Raw genomic sequence first — 13,532 nt, forward strand, 5'->3', positions numbered from 1 at the left:
GTAAATAAAAAGGTCGAAATAACAAACGGGGACACATTAATAAAAAAAGAAGTTACACCGTTCAACTTACAAAAAAAAAAACTAAGTCGGTGCAATTCCCAACTTCCGACGCAGTTCATCTATCAATGCCCGGAGGTATTCGGCTTCGTCGGGGTCGGTACACTTCTTGAGGGCCTTGTGCGTCTCCAACAACGTCCTCGCCATCGACGCTGTCGCCAACGACGAATACACTTCGGCTGCCTGGGGCGGGAGCATTTCCGGGAGCGGAGGTGGGGTTGCAGCGGTCGAGGATGAGGTCGCGGCCGCCTTCCCTTTGGCCTTCGCAGCCTTGACGCCGGGAGGACGTCGGGAGGACATCGGTGTGCCGGAACCGCTGTCGTCCACGTACAACCGGTTGAGGTCAACCGGTTGATTGCCGCTGCCGCTGCTCGTGTAACCACCAACTTCGGTGGTCTTCATCCTCTTTGGCGCACTAGTGTGCAGAATTCCACCTTGGAATTTCTGCTTGTCCCTCAAAAGCGTCCAGATGGCCTCGTGCTTGAACTCGCCGAACATCGACCGGTACGACAATATCGCTTTAGCACGCACGTCTTCCCAGCTCTCGCCGCTCCCCTGTGCCCGCGCGCACTTCTCGAACTCCGCCGCGTACAAGTTCACTTGCTTCTTCACTTGATCCCAGTGCTTGCGGAGTTGCTCACGCTTGCGCTTGTACGCGTTCGGCGGCTTGGCCGCATTGTAGAGGTCGGCGATGCGCTCCCAGTACGCGAACTGCCTCTGGTTGTTCGCGAATATCGGATCTTCCGATATATCTACCCAACACCGGGCCAAAATGAGAGTTTCCTCGTCGGTGTAGTTTGTACGACCGGGGGCGTACTCATCGCAATCACCGGGAGGCGGCAACTTCTGCGCCCGCTGCCGGTTCCGCTTCTTTTTGGCTGGGGCGGAAGCGGTCGCGGCGGGGTCGGGATCGGCCGCTGCGGCGTCACGTCGGGAGGGGGCGACTGGTCGGGTTGGAGACGGCTCCATGTCCGACAACCCATACGAGTCCGTACTGAAATCGGGATCGTATTGGGCGTTGGTGTCGAACGAACGATATTGGCCGGGTTCTGTACCCGGCCAACGCGCATCTCCACTAAACATAGGACTATTTGGACTTGAAGCCATTTCGTAGTAATTATGTAAATGTAAGTTTCGAAAGTGAAATTGTGAAATGAAATGTAAAACGAATGAACTCTATTTATAAAACAACCAAACCGCGTGCCATCGTCCGCGACCTATCGTCCGTGTACGCCACAATGGGGAGGACGATGGCGCGCCCGATGCCTATCGTCCGCAGCCATCGTCCGTGTACGCCACAATGGGGCGGACGATGGCGCGGACGATAGGCATCGGGCGCGCCATCCTCCGCGCCCTTAGTATCGGCCGCGACGATCGTCCGCGACCTATCGTCCGTATCCGCAATGGGCGCGGACGATCGATGGCGCGGACGATGCGCGCCATCGGGCGTGCCATCGTCCGCCCATTGCGGATGGCCTAAAGAAAATGCAAAAAGTGGGTTAGGTCAAACTATCAAACGTCACAACATTAATGGATTGATATAGTACATGCACACGTCATGCAGTATCACACTTGCTACGTTATTTTATTTTGTTCATCTCTATTTTGCTTTCAAGATTTAAAGTTTAATTTTTTACCATTTTCAAGACCCTATAAGTTGGAGTTGATTAAATTATGACTGACACAATAATTTAGCAAGATACAAATTTGATGATCCATCCTAATGTATTTCGAATTGAAACTTGATCAGTACGAAAATTAATCAATCCTGTTGATTGACTACTAATTTATAATTAAAATATCACTTAATTACTAATCCTTGTGTGTTTTCGTCATACGTATCAACTATCAACATTCAGACATATATTCAATGAACAATATTTATTTCTCGTATGACTTGATACAACAAGTACAGATATTGTCTAGATTTTATAACTATGTTTTAAATTTAATTGAATCTTCCTATTGGGTTAAGTGAAAACTATTAGATTTGTAGCTAACATAATAAGTTAACAATTTTCAGTAGTAACATTAAATATTAACCCAATTTAGGAACGTATACACCTTTTGTTTTGCATTTAAAAAAGCAATAATTAATCATTTAAAATTTCAAAAATTAAGACATTTATTATATAGATTTCTGTTCGATTATCTACCATAAAATCGAATTACTTAAATTAAATTAAATTAAATTAAATTAAATTCCCGAATATAAGTATTTGAAACCCTACTGACATCTTCTCATCACACAAAAGCAAAGAGAAGACCATGGCTCCCAAATCATCCTTTCTCTCTCATCAGCCCACTAAAGATAAGGATGAGAGTGAAGAATCATCCTCAGAGGAAGAAGAAGAAGGTGGGAGAGAAGAATCAGGGCCCCAATCTTCCGAGACAGATTCGTCCGACGACGAAACGGAGGCCGTGTCCTCCTTCGAAAAAGCCAAAAATCGACCAACCCTAGAAAATCTCAATTCCCCAATCCCCGCCCCCAAATTCGATCCAAGATCGGCCTCCCGACATAGCGACACTGATTCGGACGGCTCCCCTTCTAGTTACGTGATGCAGCCGATCACCAAGGGCTCCGTCTCCTCATCGAAGCGCAATCGTGGCGAGATTGAGGGGGATTCGTTGAGGAGCTGTAAGAGCTTGCGAACTGAGGAGAAGAAATCGGTTTCCACTCCGGCCGGAGGGGGTGGGGTGGGGTGTATCAACAGGCTGTGGAGTAATGAGGATGAGATCGCTGTGCTGAATGGGATGATCGAATTCAAAATTGCCAAGGGGTCCAGCCCTAGCGCCGATATGGGGGCGTTTTACAGCTTTATAAAGGGGAAATTGAAGGTGGATTTCTCGAGGGATCAGCTGAGGTCTAAGATTACAAGGATGAAAAAGAGGTTTTTGAATGCTTTGAAGAAGGGAGAGAAGGGTTCTGACCCTGTCTTCTCGAAGCCTCACGAGGATATGGCGTTCGTCCTCTCAAAGAAAATTTGGGGGAAAAGTGTGGATGTGAAGAAGAAGCTGGATGAGGATGTGGTGGATGAGAGAGAGGTTGTGGAGCGAGAAGGGGATGGCGAAGGAGTGGATTTCTGGTCCAAGTATCCGAACATTAATGCGTCTTTTGATAATATGAAGGCGAGCTTCCCCTCTCTCGTTGCTCCGGTGGCTGGGATGAGTTTGTTGAAGGAGAGGTTGAGTTTGATTGGGAATGTGAAGGCCAAGGAGTTGGATGATAAGTGGAAGCAGTTGCTTGGGGAGAAGACTGAGCTGGATTACAAGATTTTGATATTGATGAAGGAACAGGTTCAAATGGCTTTGGATCAGTAATAGGGTTGGGAATTGCTACGTTGGTAACATTTTTTGGCTTGAATTTATACCTTTTTAGAGTCAATTGTGATTCTCCATTTTGATTTGCAAAATGGATTTTTTGATAAATGTTTAAAATCTTGCTTATGATAATGGTTGCTCTGTGATGAATTTAGTTCTCGAAGTACTTATTCATTAAGCTATGTTTCTTGTTAACATTTGAGTTGTGTTGTGTTCCAGATATAGAAGGACGTTTTTGATGACAAAAATTGAGTGTGAAAACAAAAAATGATAGATGATGAATCATGACTAGATTTTGATGGTAAGATCTTAAAATGCACTGATCAGTAGATTCTTGAATCAATACTCTGGATTCGGAAAATAACTACAATTGAATGTTCCTATTACATGCTTGGGAATACATTTAGATTTTGTCCCATTGTATGCTGATCTAAACTGGGAGGGAGTTATTGAAGCATTTTGTTTGCAGCTGCATCTTAGTATTGATGTTGGGCCACAATTGCCTAGAAGAGACATTCTTAGTTTACATTTGGTGGGAGTTTACTGTTTTGAACATTTATATGACCTCTGCCTCATGCAAAGCTCTCTGCTCTGACTGCTCCTCCCTTATGCTTGACTAAGCCCACTGCTCGGATTTGTTTTTTCTCTAGTCTTTGGATGGGGTTGTTGCAGGGCTGAATCTGTAGAACTCGACAGCCTTACATTGTACGTATGTCTGAGGATGTTAGGTCGTTTTGAGTGATGTCTCTTTTGTAGAATGCTTCAATACTTCCCAAGTCTTAGAGTTCTGCAGTTAAGGCTTATACTATAGTTCATGAGAAGGTTTTCTATGATTGTAATTTTGTTATTTATATTATAGAAATAAGGTTTGCTTGTGCCTTGTGGAAGGTGATATGTTGGAGTGGCTTTATTTTTTTTGGTATGCCTTCTTTGTCCTTGTTTGTATTTCTCTAGTTATTTCTTTGATATTTCTCTTGTATGTTAGGCAGTTTTGTGTTGGCTCAAATGGCTTTGAATTATGTATAAAGTAAATTGACTTATACCAAATTAAGACTTGTAATTCATATATTAGTTGTCATTTAGGTTAAAAGTTCAATTACTGAATATAACGGATGGTGCTATTTAAACAAACTTGATGCCCATATTTGGTTTGATATGTTCTAAAACAACAGTAGTAGTACCTATTTGCTATTTTCATATGTTTTCAAAAATCAGTCATTTTTTCAATACAAATATAGTCCATCCGAATCAACTGGATAACAATTCACAATTCAATAAATTCAATCACTTTTACATATTCGACTTGCCCTTTTCAAGAACTTTAATTTAGGAATAAAAAATTACTATATGTTGCTACAACAATCAATAGGAGAATAGTTTAAGTGGAAGTATAGAGGGAAGAAGTAACATAATATGCAAGAGATAAGATGGCATGAACCACGCATAGAATGCCTCCTGTGTGTAGAAAATTGTGGTATGTAAATCCACATGATACTCCTTTCTTTTCGTTTGATCTTGTTCCAATCACCAACAATGTCACACCAACCCCATAGATTATCCTAGAAAGACAGAGAGAACCTCAGTTCATAAAATGATTTTAACAGAGATATTTAATCCGGCTTATATCAACTCTTTTGTCACGCATACGAGATGCAGTTGAAAATCGGGATACAAGCTTTCGAACAAACGAGGATTGCAATAAAAAAATATGGATTTGGAAGGTGTTCTCATACCATATCAAAACAAGGAATGCTTTGGAGAACTTCTTGCTTGGCGGTGAAGGTTTCTGCGACTCATGTTGCCCGGTAACACCCAACAACCCTAGCAAATTCACAAGAATATGAGCCGCACTCAGAAGCACTGCAGCGGCTATGCCTAGCACATACGCATCGTGGCTTCGCCCTTTACACTCGAATATCCACATCCTCATATGCTTCGCCTGATCAGTGAAATACGAAATATGACATCAAACACCAGATATAGCAAAAGCAAACAATTAGTAATATATAAAAAAACAATAAAGTTACATGATTTTGAGCTTCCTTAGCCTTCAAAGCAAGAACCATAGCAATGATATCCAATACCACGATTAATAAACATGCAGATATACCCAATATTTTTGTCATCATTTTCTTGGACAAAAAATTGTTTGTAATAGTAGTAAAGAAATAGGCCCTTCTTGGAAAAGAAATGTGAGATTTTATATGAATACGTGGAAGCAGCAAGTTTATTTATAGTGTTATAGATTTGAGGTTTGAATATTCTTATAGTATGTATTTTGCTTTTATGCCTACTTTTACCTTAATTTGATTACTTTTTGTTTTTTTTATTCTTTTCTTATGAGAAAAGTAGGGTATAAACCAACTAAGAAGTAGTATTGCTACTGCAGGTTTGGTATTTTTTAGAGATTATAAAAAGTGTTGGTATAAATGCATGAGAATTTCTATCTTCAACACTTGAATAATTTTGCTAAGTAATTTTATTTACACTAAAAAACTAGATGTAATTGGAGAGTAATCTATTCATAAATAATACTGGTGAAAAGTACTACTAGTGTTGTTTATTTTTTCTATATTTTAGTTAGATTCCTTACTCTTGTGAAATTCATTGCAAATAAAACAGCTCACATCATGGATAATCAGTTTTAATCAATGTTTTAAAAATTAGACCAAACAAATCGAGAAAGTTATTGGTTCATGCATGGTTTAATCGGCCATCCGAATTTGACTATTGATCGGATCGGAACACTATAACACACATAGTAGTACTGATTATAGGAAAATGATCAATACTATCTCAATACAAAATCCAGACTAAATCCTGATCATGAAATTTGTCAATCTAATGGTCAATAATTGTTCAAAAACATGGAGGGTCATCATTAAACAGTTTTAGGTCATATTATAAATTTTGGGTTTAATGTTATGTTAAGTTAATTTTAGGCCATCCTTACTATAATGACCTAAAAATAAACTAACAATGACCTGAATATGACCTCCGTATGATTGATTCTGTATTTTTATATTAAAAATTAATTTTTGCATAGATCAAAACCCACTTATTATATATGTATTCATAGTAACTAAACGTTAATGCATATCAAAACATTTGATTTTGAAATTTAATATATATTGGGAAATATGTAGTTAATAAAATAAAAAGATAAAGGTGAAGAATGAATATCTATATTTCCGTGGTTATATTATTTCCAGAATTTTGGGAACAGTTAATCTCATATCTTCCTTATATTAAATTCAACATGACTTTTTTTTTTTTTTATTATTTTCGTCCAACATGGTGTTCCAGAATATTATGTTAGAATTCTCATAAAATTACTTTTATTTTAATACTTTCTGTGTTTTCTATTAATTTTTTCTTTTTTAATTTGTTTTTTAAAAATAGAAACTCTCAATTTTAGAAAATGAACGGCCAAAAACTTGATGCACTATTTATTAGCACTAAAAATACCTACAAACATATAGGGTAGATAAAGGTCAATACCAGGATATCGGATACATAGAATAAGATTGCAACTCACTGTCATATACTAAGCGTCATACACTATTTAGAGACGCCGAGTTTTGGGTTTGATTTATAAACTAGACAGAAATAAATAAATAAATAAATAGAAAACATTAAAACAAATAATACAAAGCAGAAGAAATAAAGTAGTAGAATTTTAGGATCCAAAAACACAATCACGAGCTATTATCCAATTGACTTCCTTGAATTACAGTATCTATAGTTATTAAGTCGATCACAATTCTAGATTAAACTCTCTCCCGAGGTGAGAAATCTGTATCCAGAGTTATGTGTTAGGATTGAAGTCCTCTTCTAACCCATAACCCCTAACTCCCAAAAGAGCTAAAAAGACCAAAGACCTCACACAAAACTTCAACTCTTCTGAGTTCTATTGAATTAAGGTGTGAATATCCTCTTTTCTAAGCCAATTATTTCGTCTCCTAGGTACTTTAATAAACTCTAACATGTATTCAAGAGGTAACTAATCAATTGAATATATAAGGTACACGGATAAATCAAATAACTATAAGAGCTAACAAGGAAAATCAATTGAATATCTTTACCAAAAATTCCACAAAAGATGTTCTACTCATAGAAAAGTAAAAACAACGACAATTAAAGTCGAGACATGAAAGAAATTGATAAAACTCAAGGTTGAATCTTCAATCTTCAGTCTTCTCTTGCCTGGATCTGCAGAGCTCTACTTCAGTGGAAGATGGATGAATTATGTGTGGAATGTATATGGTATGAAAGAATGTGTGTGCAGAGGGAAGGATTGGAGGCTTGAACAACGCTGGGAAAATCGGTTTGAACTGAGGCTGCTGCACCTTGGCCTTTATGCATCTTTTTAAAGTTATTTTTCTTGTAATTTCTCAACAAACACGTAAATACCAAAATGTAGAAATATATGCAATAATGAACATAATATGCATGATTTGACATTTCAAACGAGCTAAATCTAGATCTTAAAAACATGCAAAATTCGTATTTGTCAACCCCACAATCCACTAAATTAATTCCACTACTTTTTCTTTTTCTCTTTTACTTTATCCATATTTCTCTTCTTAATTCTCTTTTACTTTACCAATTTTGTATTGAAATGTATGTTGTTTCCAAAGTTCAGATTTTTAGGAAATGGAGAGAGTATATATATTATGAAAAATAATTAAAATTGAGAGAATTATGTAAAATTCAAAAGAGTATAGTTATTAGATAGAAATGCTTAAAATAATACTAGTAATCATCAATATTTTTCAGTTCTCAATTTGAACCCTATGCTAATATGCGCGTGTAATTATACTGGTAATCGTGAAATACATTAAATTCAGAATTTGATTGTAAGGTCAGATCCGGCAGAAACCATACACAAAACAAGCTTCTTTATACATAGCTTTCTTATAAGATACTACTAAGTAGTACTACTACTACTACTAATGAGATTGCTTTAACCCATTCTTTTAATCCAAAATTGATCAACACATAACTTGGGATATAGCTGTTGGGTTGCGTTGCCGCTGATCTCACACACGTAATTGAGAAAATAAAGCACGCAAACGATATAACGTGGTTCGGTGATAAACCACCTACGTCCACGGAGAAGATGACCGGAATCTTATTGATGAACTCTTTACAATTACAACGAACTCACACTCACACTCTACCGCTCACAACCGCTCGCTATCTTGAGAATTAATCTCTCTAGGTGTGTGTGTATATGGTGTAATTCTGCTACTTCACTACTGAGCTCTATCGAGCTATTTATACAAGATGCAATCAAGAAATAAAGTCCAACTAACTCTATTTCCCAAAGTTAGTTATAACCGCTACTCGGCTCAAAACCGAACTCTTCCTTCTCGGCTAGTTCCAGCTCAAAGCCGAGCTTCCTTCTTCTGCCTTCTTCTTCTCGGCTAGTTCCAGGCTAGTTCCAGCTCGGTAAGCCGAGCTTACCGAACTCCTTTCACCGAACTCCTTTCTAGCCGAACTCCTTTCTAGCCGAACTCCTTTCTGGCCGAACTAGCTCAAAACCGAGCTTCATTTCTTGATCTCTTCTTTGAGCTGCAGCTCGGCTCCAACACTCGATCAAATCAGTAGTTTGCACGGACACACATTCACAAATCTCCACCTTGTCCTTGCAAAACTCCATCAATATCTAGATTCCCTTCTCAATCCTGTTCCATACTTCAACATTCCACAATTTCCACCAACTTCAAGCAATGCTTGAACTTCAAAGTTGGTAGTGACTTGGTTAACATGTCTGAGGCATTTTCTTCAGTGGGAACCTTCACCACATTGATCTTCCCACTCTGAATTTCGTCTCTGATGAAGTGCCTCCTTACATCGATATGTTTAGATCTCTCATGGAACATTTGGTGCTTGGCTAAGCATATGGCTGAATTGCTGTCACAATTAATCATTACTGCTCCCAGCTCTATCCCCAGATCTTGTAAGATTCCTTGCAGCCATTTTCCCTCCTTTGCGGCCTCTGTCAGTGCAATATATTCTGCCTCAGTTGTGGACAATGCGACCACCGGTTGTAGATTCGACTTCCAACTAATGGCTGTACCAAACAAAGTGAATATGTAGCCGCTTTGGGACTTCCTATTATCCAAGTTGGCCGCATAATCAGAATCACAGTAGCCTACAAGAATCTCATCTTTCTCAGACCATGCTTTTCCACCAAATCTCAAACCAATCATAACAGATCCTCCCAAATATTTCAAGATCCATTTCAGAGCCATCCAGTGTTCTCTACCCGGATCAGCCATGTACCTGCTAGCCACGCTTATAGCATGGGCCACATCCGGCCTTGTACATATCATCAAGTACATTATGCTTCCCACTATATTCGCATATGGTATCGCACTCATTTCCCTTCTGATTTCATCGGTTTTAGGCGCCTGTTCTTTGCTCAACTTAAAATGGCCTGCTAATGGAGTAGAGACTGCCTTTGCATTTGTCACCTGATATTTCCTTATCACTTTCTTGATGTACTCAGCTTGCACAAGCCTCAGTTCCTTCTTCTTCCTATTTCTGACAATGTCCATGCCTAGGATTCGTTTTGCCTCCCCAAGATCCTTCATCTCAAACTTTTGTTTAAGCTCATCTTTTACAATCTGCAATTCACTCAAGCTTGATCCTGCTAGTAGAATATCATCTACATACAGTAACAGGTAGGCTATTATCAAATCTCCACTTCTCTTGACATATACACAGCTATCAAAGCTGGATCTCTCAAACTCCATCAGCTCCATTTGCTCATGGAACTTCTTGTTCCACTGCCTACTGCTCTGCTTGAGCCCGTATAGGCTTTTCTTAAGTAAGCAAACCTTCTTTTCTTCTCCAGGCCTTTCAAAACCCTTAGGCTGCATCATATAGATCGTCTCCTCTAGATCCCCATGTAAAAAAGCTGTTTTTTCATCGAGTTGATGCAGCTCCCAATCAAAATGAGCTGTCAAGGCCAATAAGATCCGAATGGAGGTGTGTTTTACCACTGGAGAGAACACCTCAGTGTAGTCAATACCTTCTACTTGTGTGAATCCTCTAGCTACCAACCTTGCCTTAAAACGTATGCTTTCAACTTCCCCAACTTCAACCTTCTTCTTAAATAGCCACTTGCAACTTATGAGTTTCTGAGTCCCTGGGTCATTCACCAGAATCCAAGTCCCATTTCTCAACAAGGACTCTATTTCTTCTTCCATGGCTCTGATCCACTTCTGACTTTCTTTGCATTTTATGGCTTCTTCATAGGTTGAAGGCTCTGAGAACATGAGCACCTCTGCTATACAAAGAGCAAAGAAGCTCATATCATAATCTGAAAACCTGCTGGGCAAGCCTGCATTCCTTCTTGGATTTCTTCTGTTTCCTTGATTTGATGGATCTCCACCTCTTGTGTTTTCATCTGACTGAGAACTGGAAGCTCCACCTTCTTCTTGGTGTTCAGAGATTTCAACACCCTCATCAGCATCAGACCAAGCAGATTTCTCATCAAACTCAAACTCTTGAATGCTAGAGCTACTGTCACCACCAGGGGTTGCTTTAGTTATCTTGAATGGCATTTCTCCTTCATTGAACACTACATCTCTACTCACAATGATATTCTGACCCCCTTCATCCATATTCCATAACCTATATCCCTTCACTCCATCTTGGTATCCCAACATCACACATTTTCTTGCTCTTGGTTCCAACTTATTCTGCTTGATATGTGCATAAGCCGCACACCCAAAAAATCTTCAAGCCTGAGTAGTCTCCCAAAGTTCCATACCATCTCTGATCAGGAGTCTCATTAGAAATTGATGAAGAGGGGCATTTGTTAATCAGATCAGCTGCAGTAGAAACAGCCTCTGCCCAAAATTTCTTTGGCATTCCAGAGTAGAACAACATGCATCTCACTCTTTCTAGCAACGTCCTGTTCATCCTCTCTGCCAGCCCGTTCTGTTGAGGGTTCCTTGGCACGGTCCTATGCCTTCTTATCCCTTTCATTTTACAGAAGCTATCAAACTCAGTAGATAAGAACTCCATCCCATTATCAGTTCTTAAGTACTTCAGCACCGACCCTTTCTCATTTTCATATCTAGTATGCCATTCTCTAAACCTCTCAAATGCTTGAGACTTCTCTTTGAGGATGTAAACCCATACCTTTCTTGAATAGTCATCTATAATAGATATGAAATACTTACCTCCACCTATGGATTCTGCTGGAGAAGGCCCCCATAAGTCACTGTGAGCATATACAAAGGGAGCTGTTGTAGTGTGCTTTCCACCAGAGAATGGTAGCCTTTTTGCCTTTCCAAGAATACAAGACTCACATTTGTTGAGCCTCTCTGATGTCCCCAGCCTCATTGCACCCAGCCTAGCAAGCTCCTTGATGCCTTTTTCCCCCACATGCCCAAGTCTAGCATGCCACAGATCCAGGCTCTCTGACTGAGTAACATTTGCTGCATTGATCACGGTTTCACCCACCAAGTAATACAGGCTATTCTTTCTTTTGGCCTCCATGACTATTCTGGGACCCTTTGTCACCCTGAGTACTCCGTTACTGGACTCAAACTTGTAGCCCTTGGACTCCAGCAGCCCTAAAGAAATCAAGTTTCTCTTGATCTGAGGTATGAACCTCACTTCTGTGAGAGTTTTTACACTACCATCACTCACCTTCAGCTTGATTTCTCCAATCCCTCTAACATCACATGTCTGATCATTCCCCAACATTACTGATCCTGTGTGTGCTGTCAACTTTTGAAACCAGGATCTGTGGGAGCATATATGAAAGGAGCAACCCGAGTCCATGATCCAACATTCTTCAATTCTTGCCCCTGAGAGTATATTCAAGGCCTCATTGGCCTCCACTTCCTGAGCAAGATCTGCAGTATTTGAACCTGCATTGATCGCTTGTTCTTGCTTCCTTTTCCAAGCAAAACATGCCTTCTTCAAGTGACCCGGCTTTCTGCAATAGTAGCAGCTTCTAGTCTCCCTCTCTCCCTCAGCCTTATCTTTGTTTTGTTTCTTCTTGTTGAAAACTTTCTTGTTCTGACCCTTCTTCAAGAAAAGACTCTCAGCCACTGGATCATTTTGTCTAGTAGAAGTGGAATAATCATTCTTATGCGATTCCTTCATTTTCAGAGCAGAATGAATTTCTTCATATGTAACCTTGGACTCTCTTCCAAGTAACACCGCATCCTTGAAGTGTTCAAAACTCTTAGGAAGCGAATTCAGCAGCATCAAGGCTTTATCTTCATCCTTGATCATTTCATCGATATTTTCCAAATCATCTACACACTTACCAAATTCTTCAAGTTGCTCTGTAATTCCTCTCGCATCTGAGAATCTGAATGCAAGGAGCTTCTGCTTCAGGTGTAAACGATTTGTAATGGACTTGGTCATGTACAATGACTCAAGTTTTGTCCATACTCCCGCAGCTGTCTCCTCTTTGGAGACTTCCCTCAGAACCCTATCTGACAAATTCAAGATTAGGGTGCTGTAGGCTCTATACTGCATATCCTGAAGCTTCCCTTTCTATTTTTCATCGACCTCCGCTTCTTTCTCGGCATCGACTTCATTCTTCAAGATATTCCATAGGCCCTGCTGCATCAAGATGGCCTTTATCTTCAACCTCCACAGCCCAAAGTCATTTTTCCCGGTGAACTTCTCCACCTCAAACTTAGCTGTAGACATTTCTCAAACAGACGGTGGGCAATCGCCAAGATCAGCTCAAGTACCGGAATTCTTGGACCCTAACTATCCCAGAAAGCAATCAAGAACTCCTTTGGGAAATTCCCACAGACGGCGCCACCTGTTGGGTTGCGTTGCCGCTGATCTCACACACGTAATTGAGAAAATAAAGCACGCAAACGATATAACGTGGTTCGGTGATAAACCACCTACGTCCACGGAGAAGATGACCGGAATCTTATTGATGAACTCTTTACAATTACAACGAACTCACACTCACACTCTACCGCTCACAACCGCTCGCTATCTTGAGAATTAATCTCTCTAGGTGTGTGTGTATATGGTGTAATTCTGCTACTTCACTACTGAGCTCTATCGAGCTATTTATACAAGATGCAATCAAGAAATAAAGTCCAACTAACTCTATTTCCCAAAGTTAGTTATAACCGCTACTCGGCTCAAAA

The 13,532-nt window shown here is 40.0% G+C and overlaps 2 protein-coding genes across 5 annotated transcripts; one reads left to right on the forward strand and one right to left on the reverse strand.

Moving 5' to 3' along the window:
- Window positions 1–2,313: 2,313 nt before the first annotated feature.
- LOC121805116 (STOREKEEPER protein-like) lies at window positions 2,314–4,270 on the forward strand. Of its 4 annotated transcripts, XR_006051258.1 has the most exons (3): window positions 2,314–3,401; window positions 3,598–3,679; window positions 3,848–4,270. XR_006051258.1 is itself a non-coding variant. In XM_042204905.1 (2 exons), exon 1 carries the CDS (start codon window positions 2,326–2,328, stop codon window positions 3,376–3,378), a length of 1,053 nt encoding a protein of 350 aa, XP_042060839.1. In that variant the 5' UTR covers window positions 2,314–2,325; the 3' UTR covers window positions 3,379–3,401; window positions 3,598–4,270. The 4 variants fall into 4 exon arrangements, 2 of the variants coding, with proteins under 2 accessions (XP_042060839.1, XP_042060840.1); XR_006051257.1 differs by having other exon boundaries at window positions 2,314–3,679; XM_042204905.1 differs by having other exon boundaries at window positions 3,598–4,270.
- Window positions 4,271–4,579: 309 nt separating this feature from the next.
- On the reverse strand, window positions 4,580–5,560 carry LOC121803408. Its single transcript, XM_042203076.1, has 3 exons — window positions 5,406–5,560; window positions 5,112–5,317; window positions 4,580–4,937 (listed from the first exon to the last, which is right to left on the reverse strand). The coding sequence occupies exons 1-3, from the start codon at window positions 5,505–5,507 to the stop codon at window positions 4,757–4,759; spliced, it is 489 nt and encodes a 162-aa protein (XP_042059010.1). The 5' UTR covers window positions 5,508–5,560; the 3' UTR covers window positions 4,580–4,756.
- Window positions 5,561–13,532: the final 7,972 nt, after the last annotated feature.

The sequence above is a fragment of the Salvia splendens genome, chromosome 5 (genome assembly GCF_004379255.2).
Source record: "Salvia splendens isolate huo1 chromosome 5, SspV2, whole genome shotgun sequence".
Classification (NCBI taxonomy): Eukaryota; Viridiplantae; Streptophyta; class Magnoliopsida; order Lamiales; family Lamiaceae; genus Salvia; species Salvia splendens.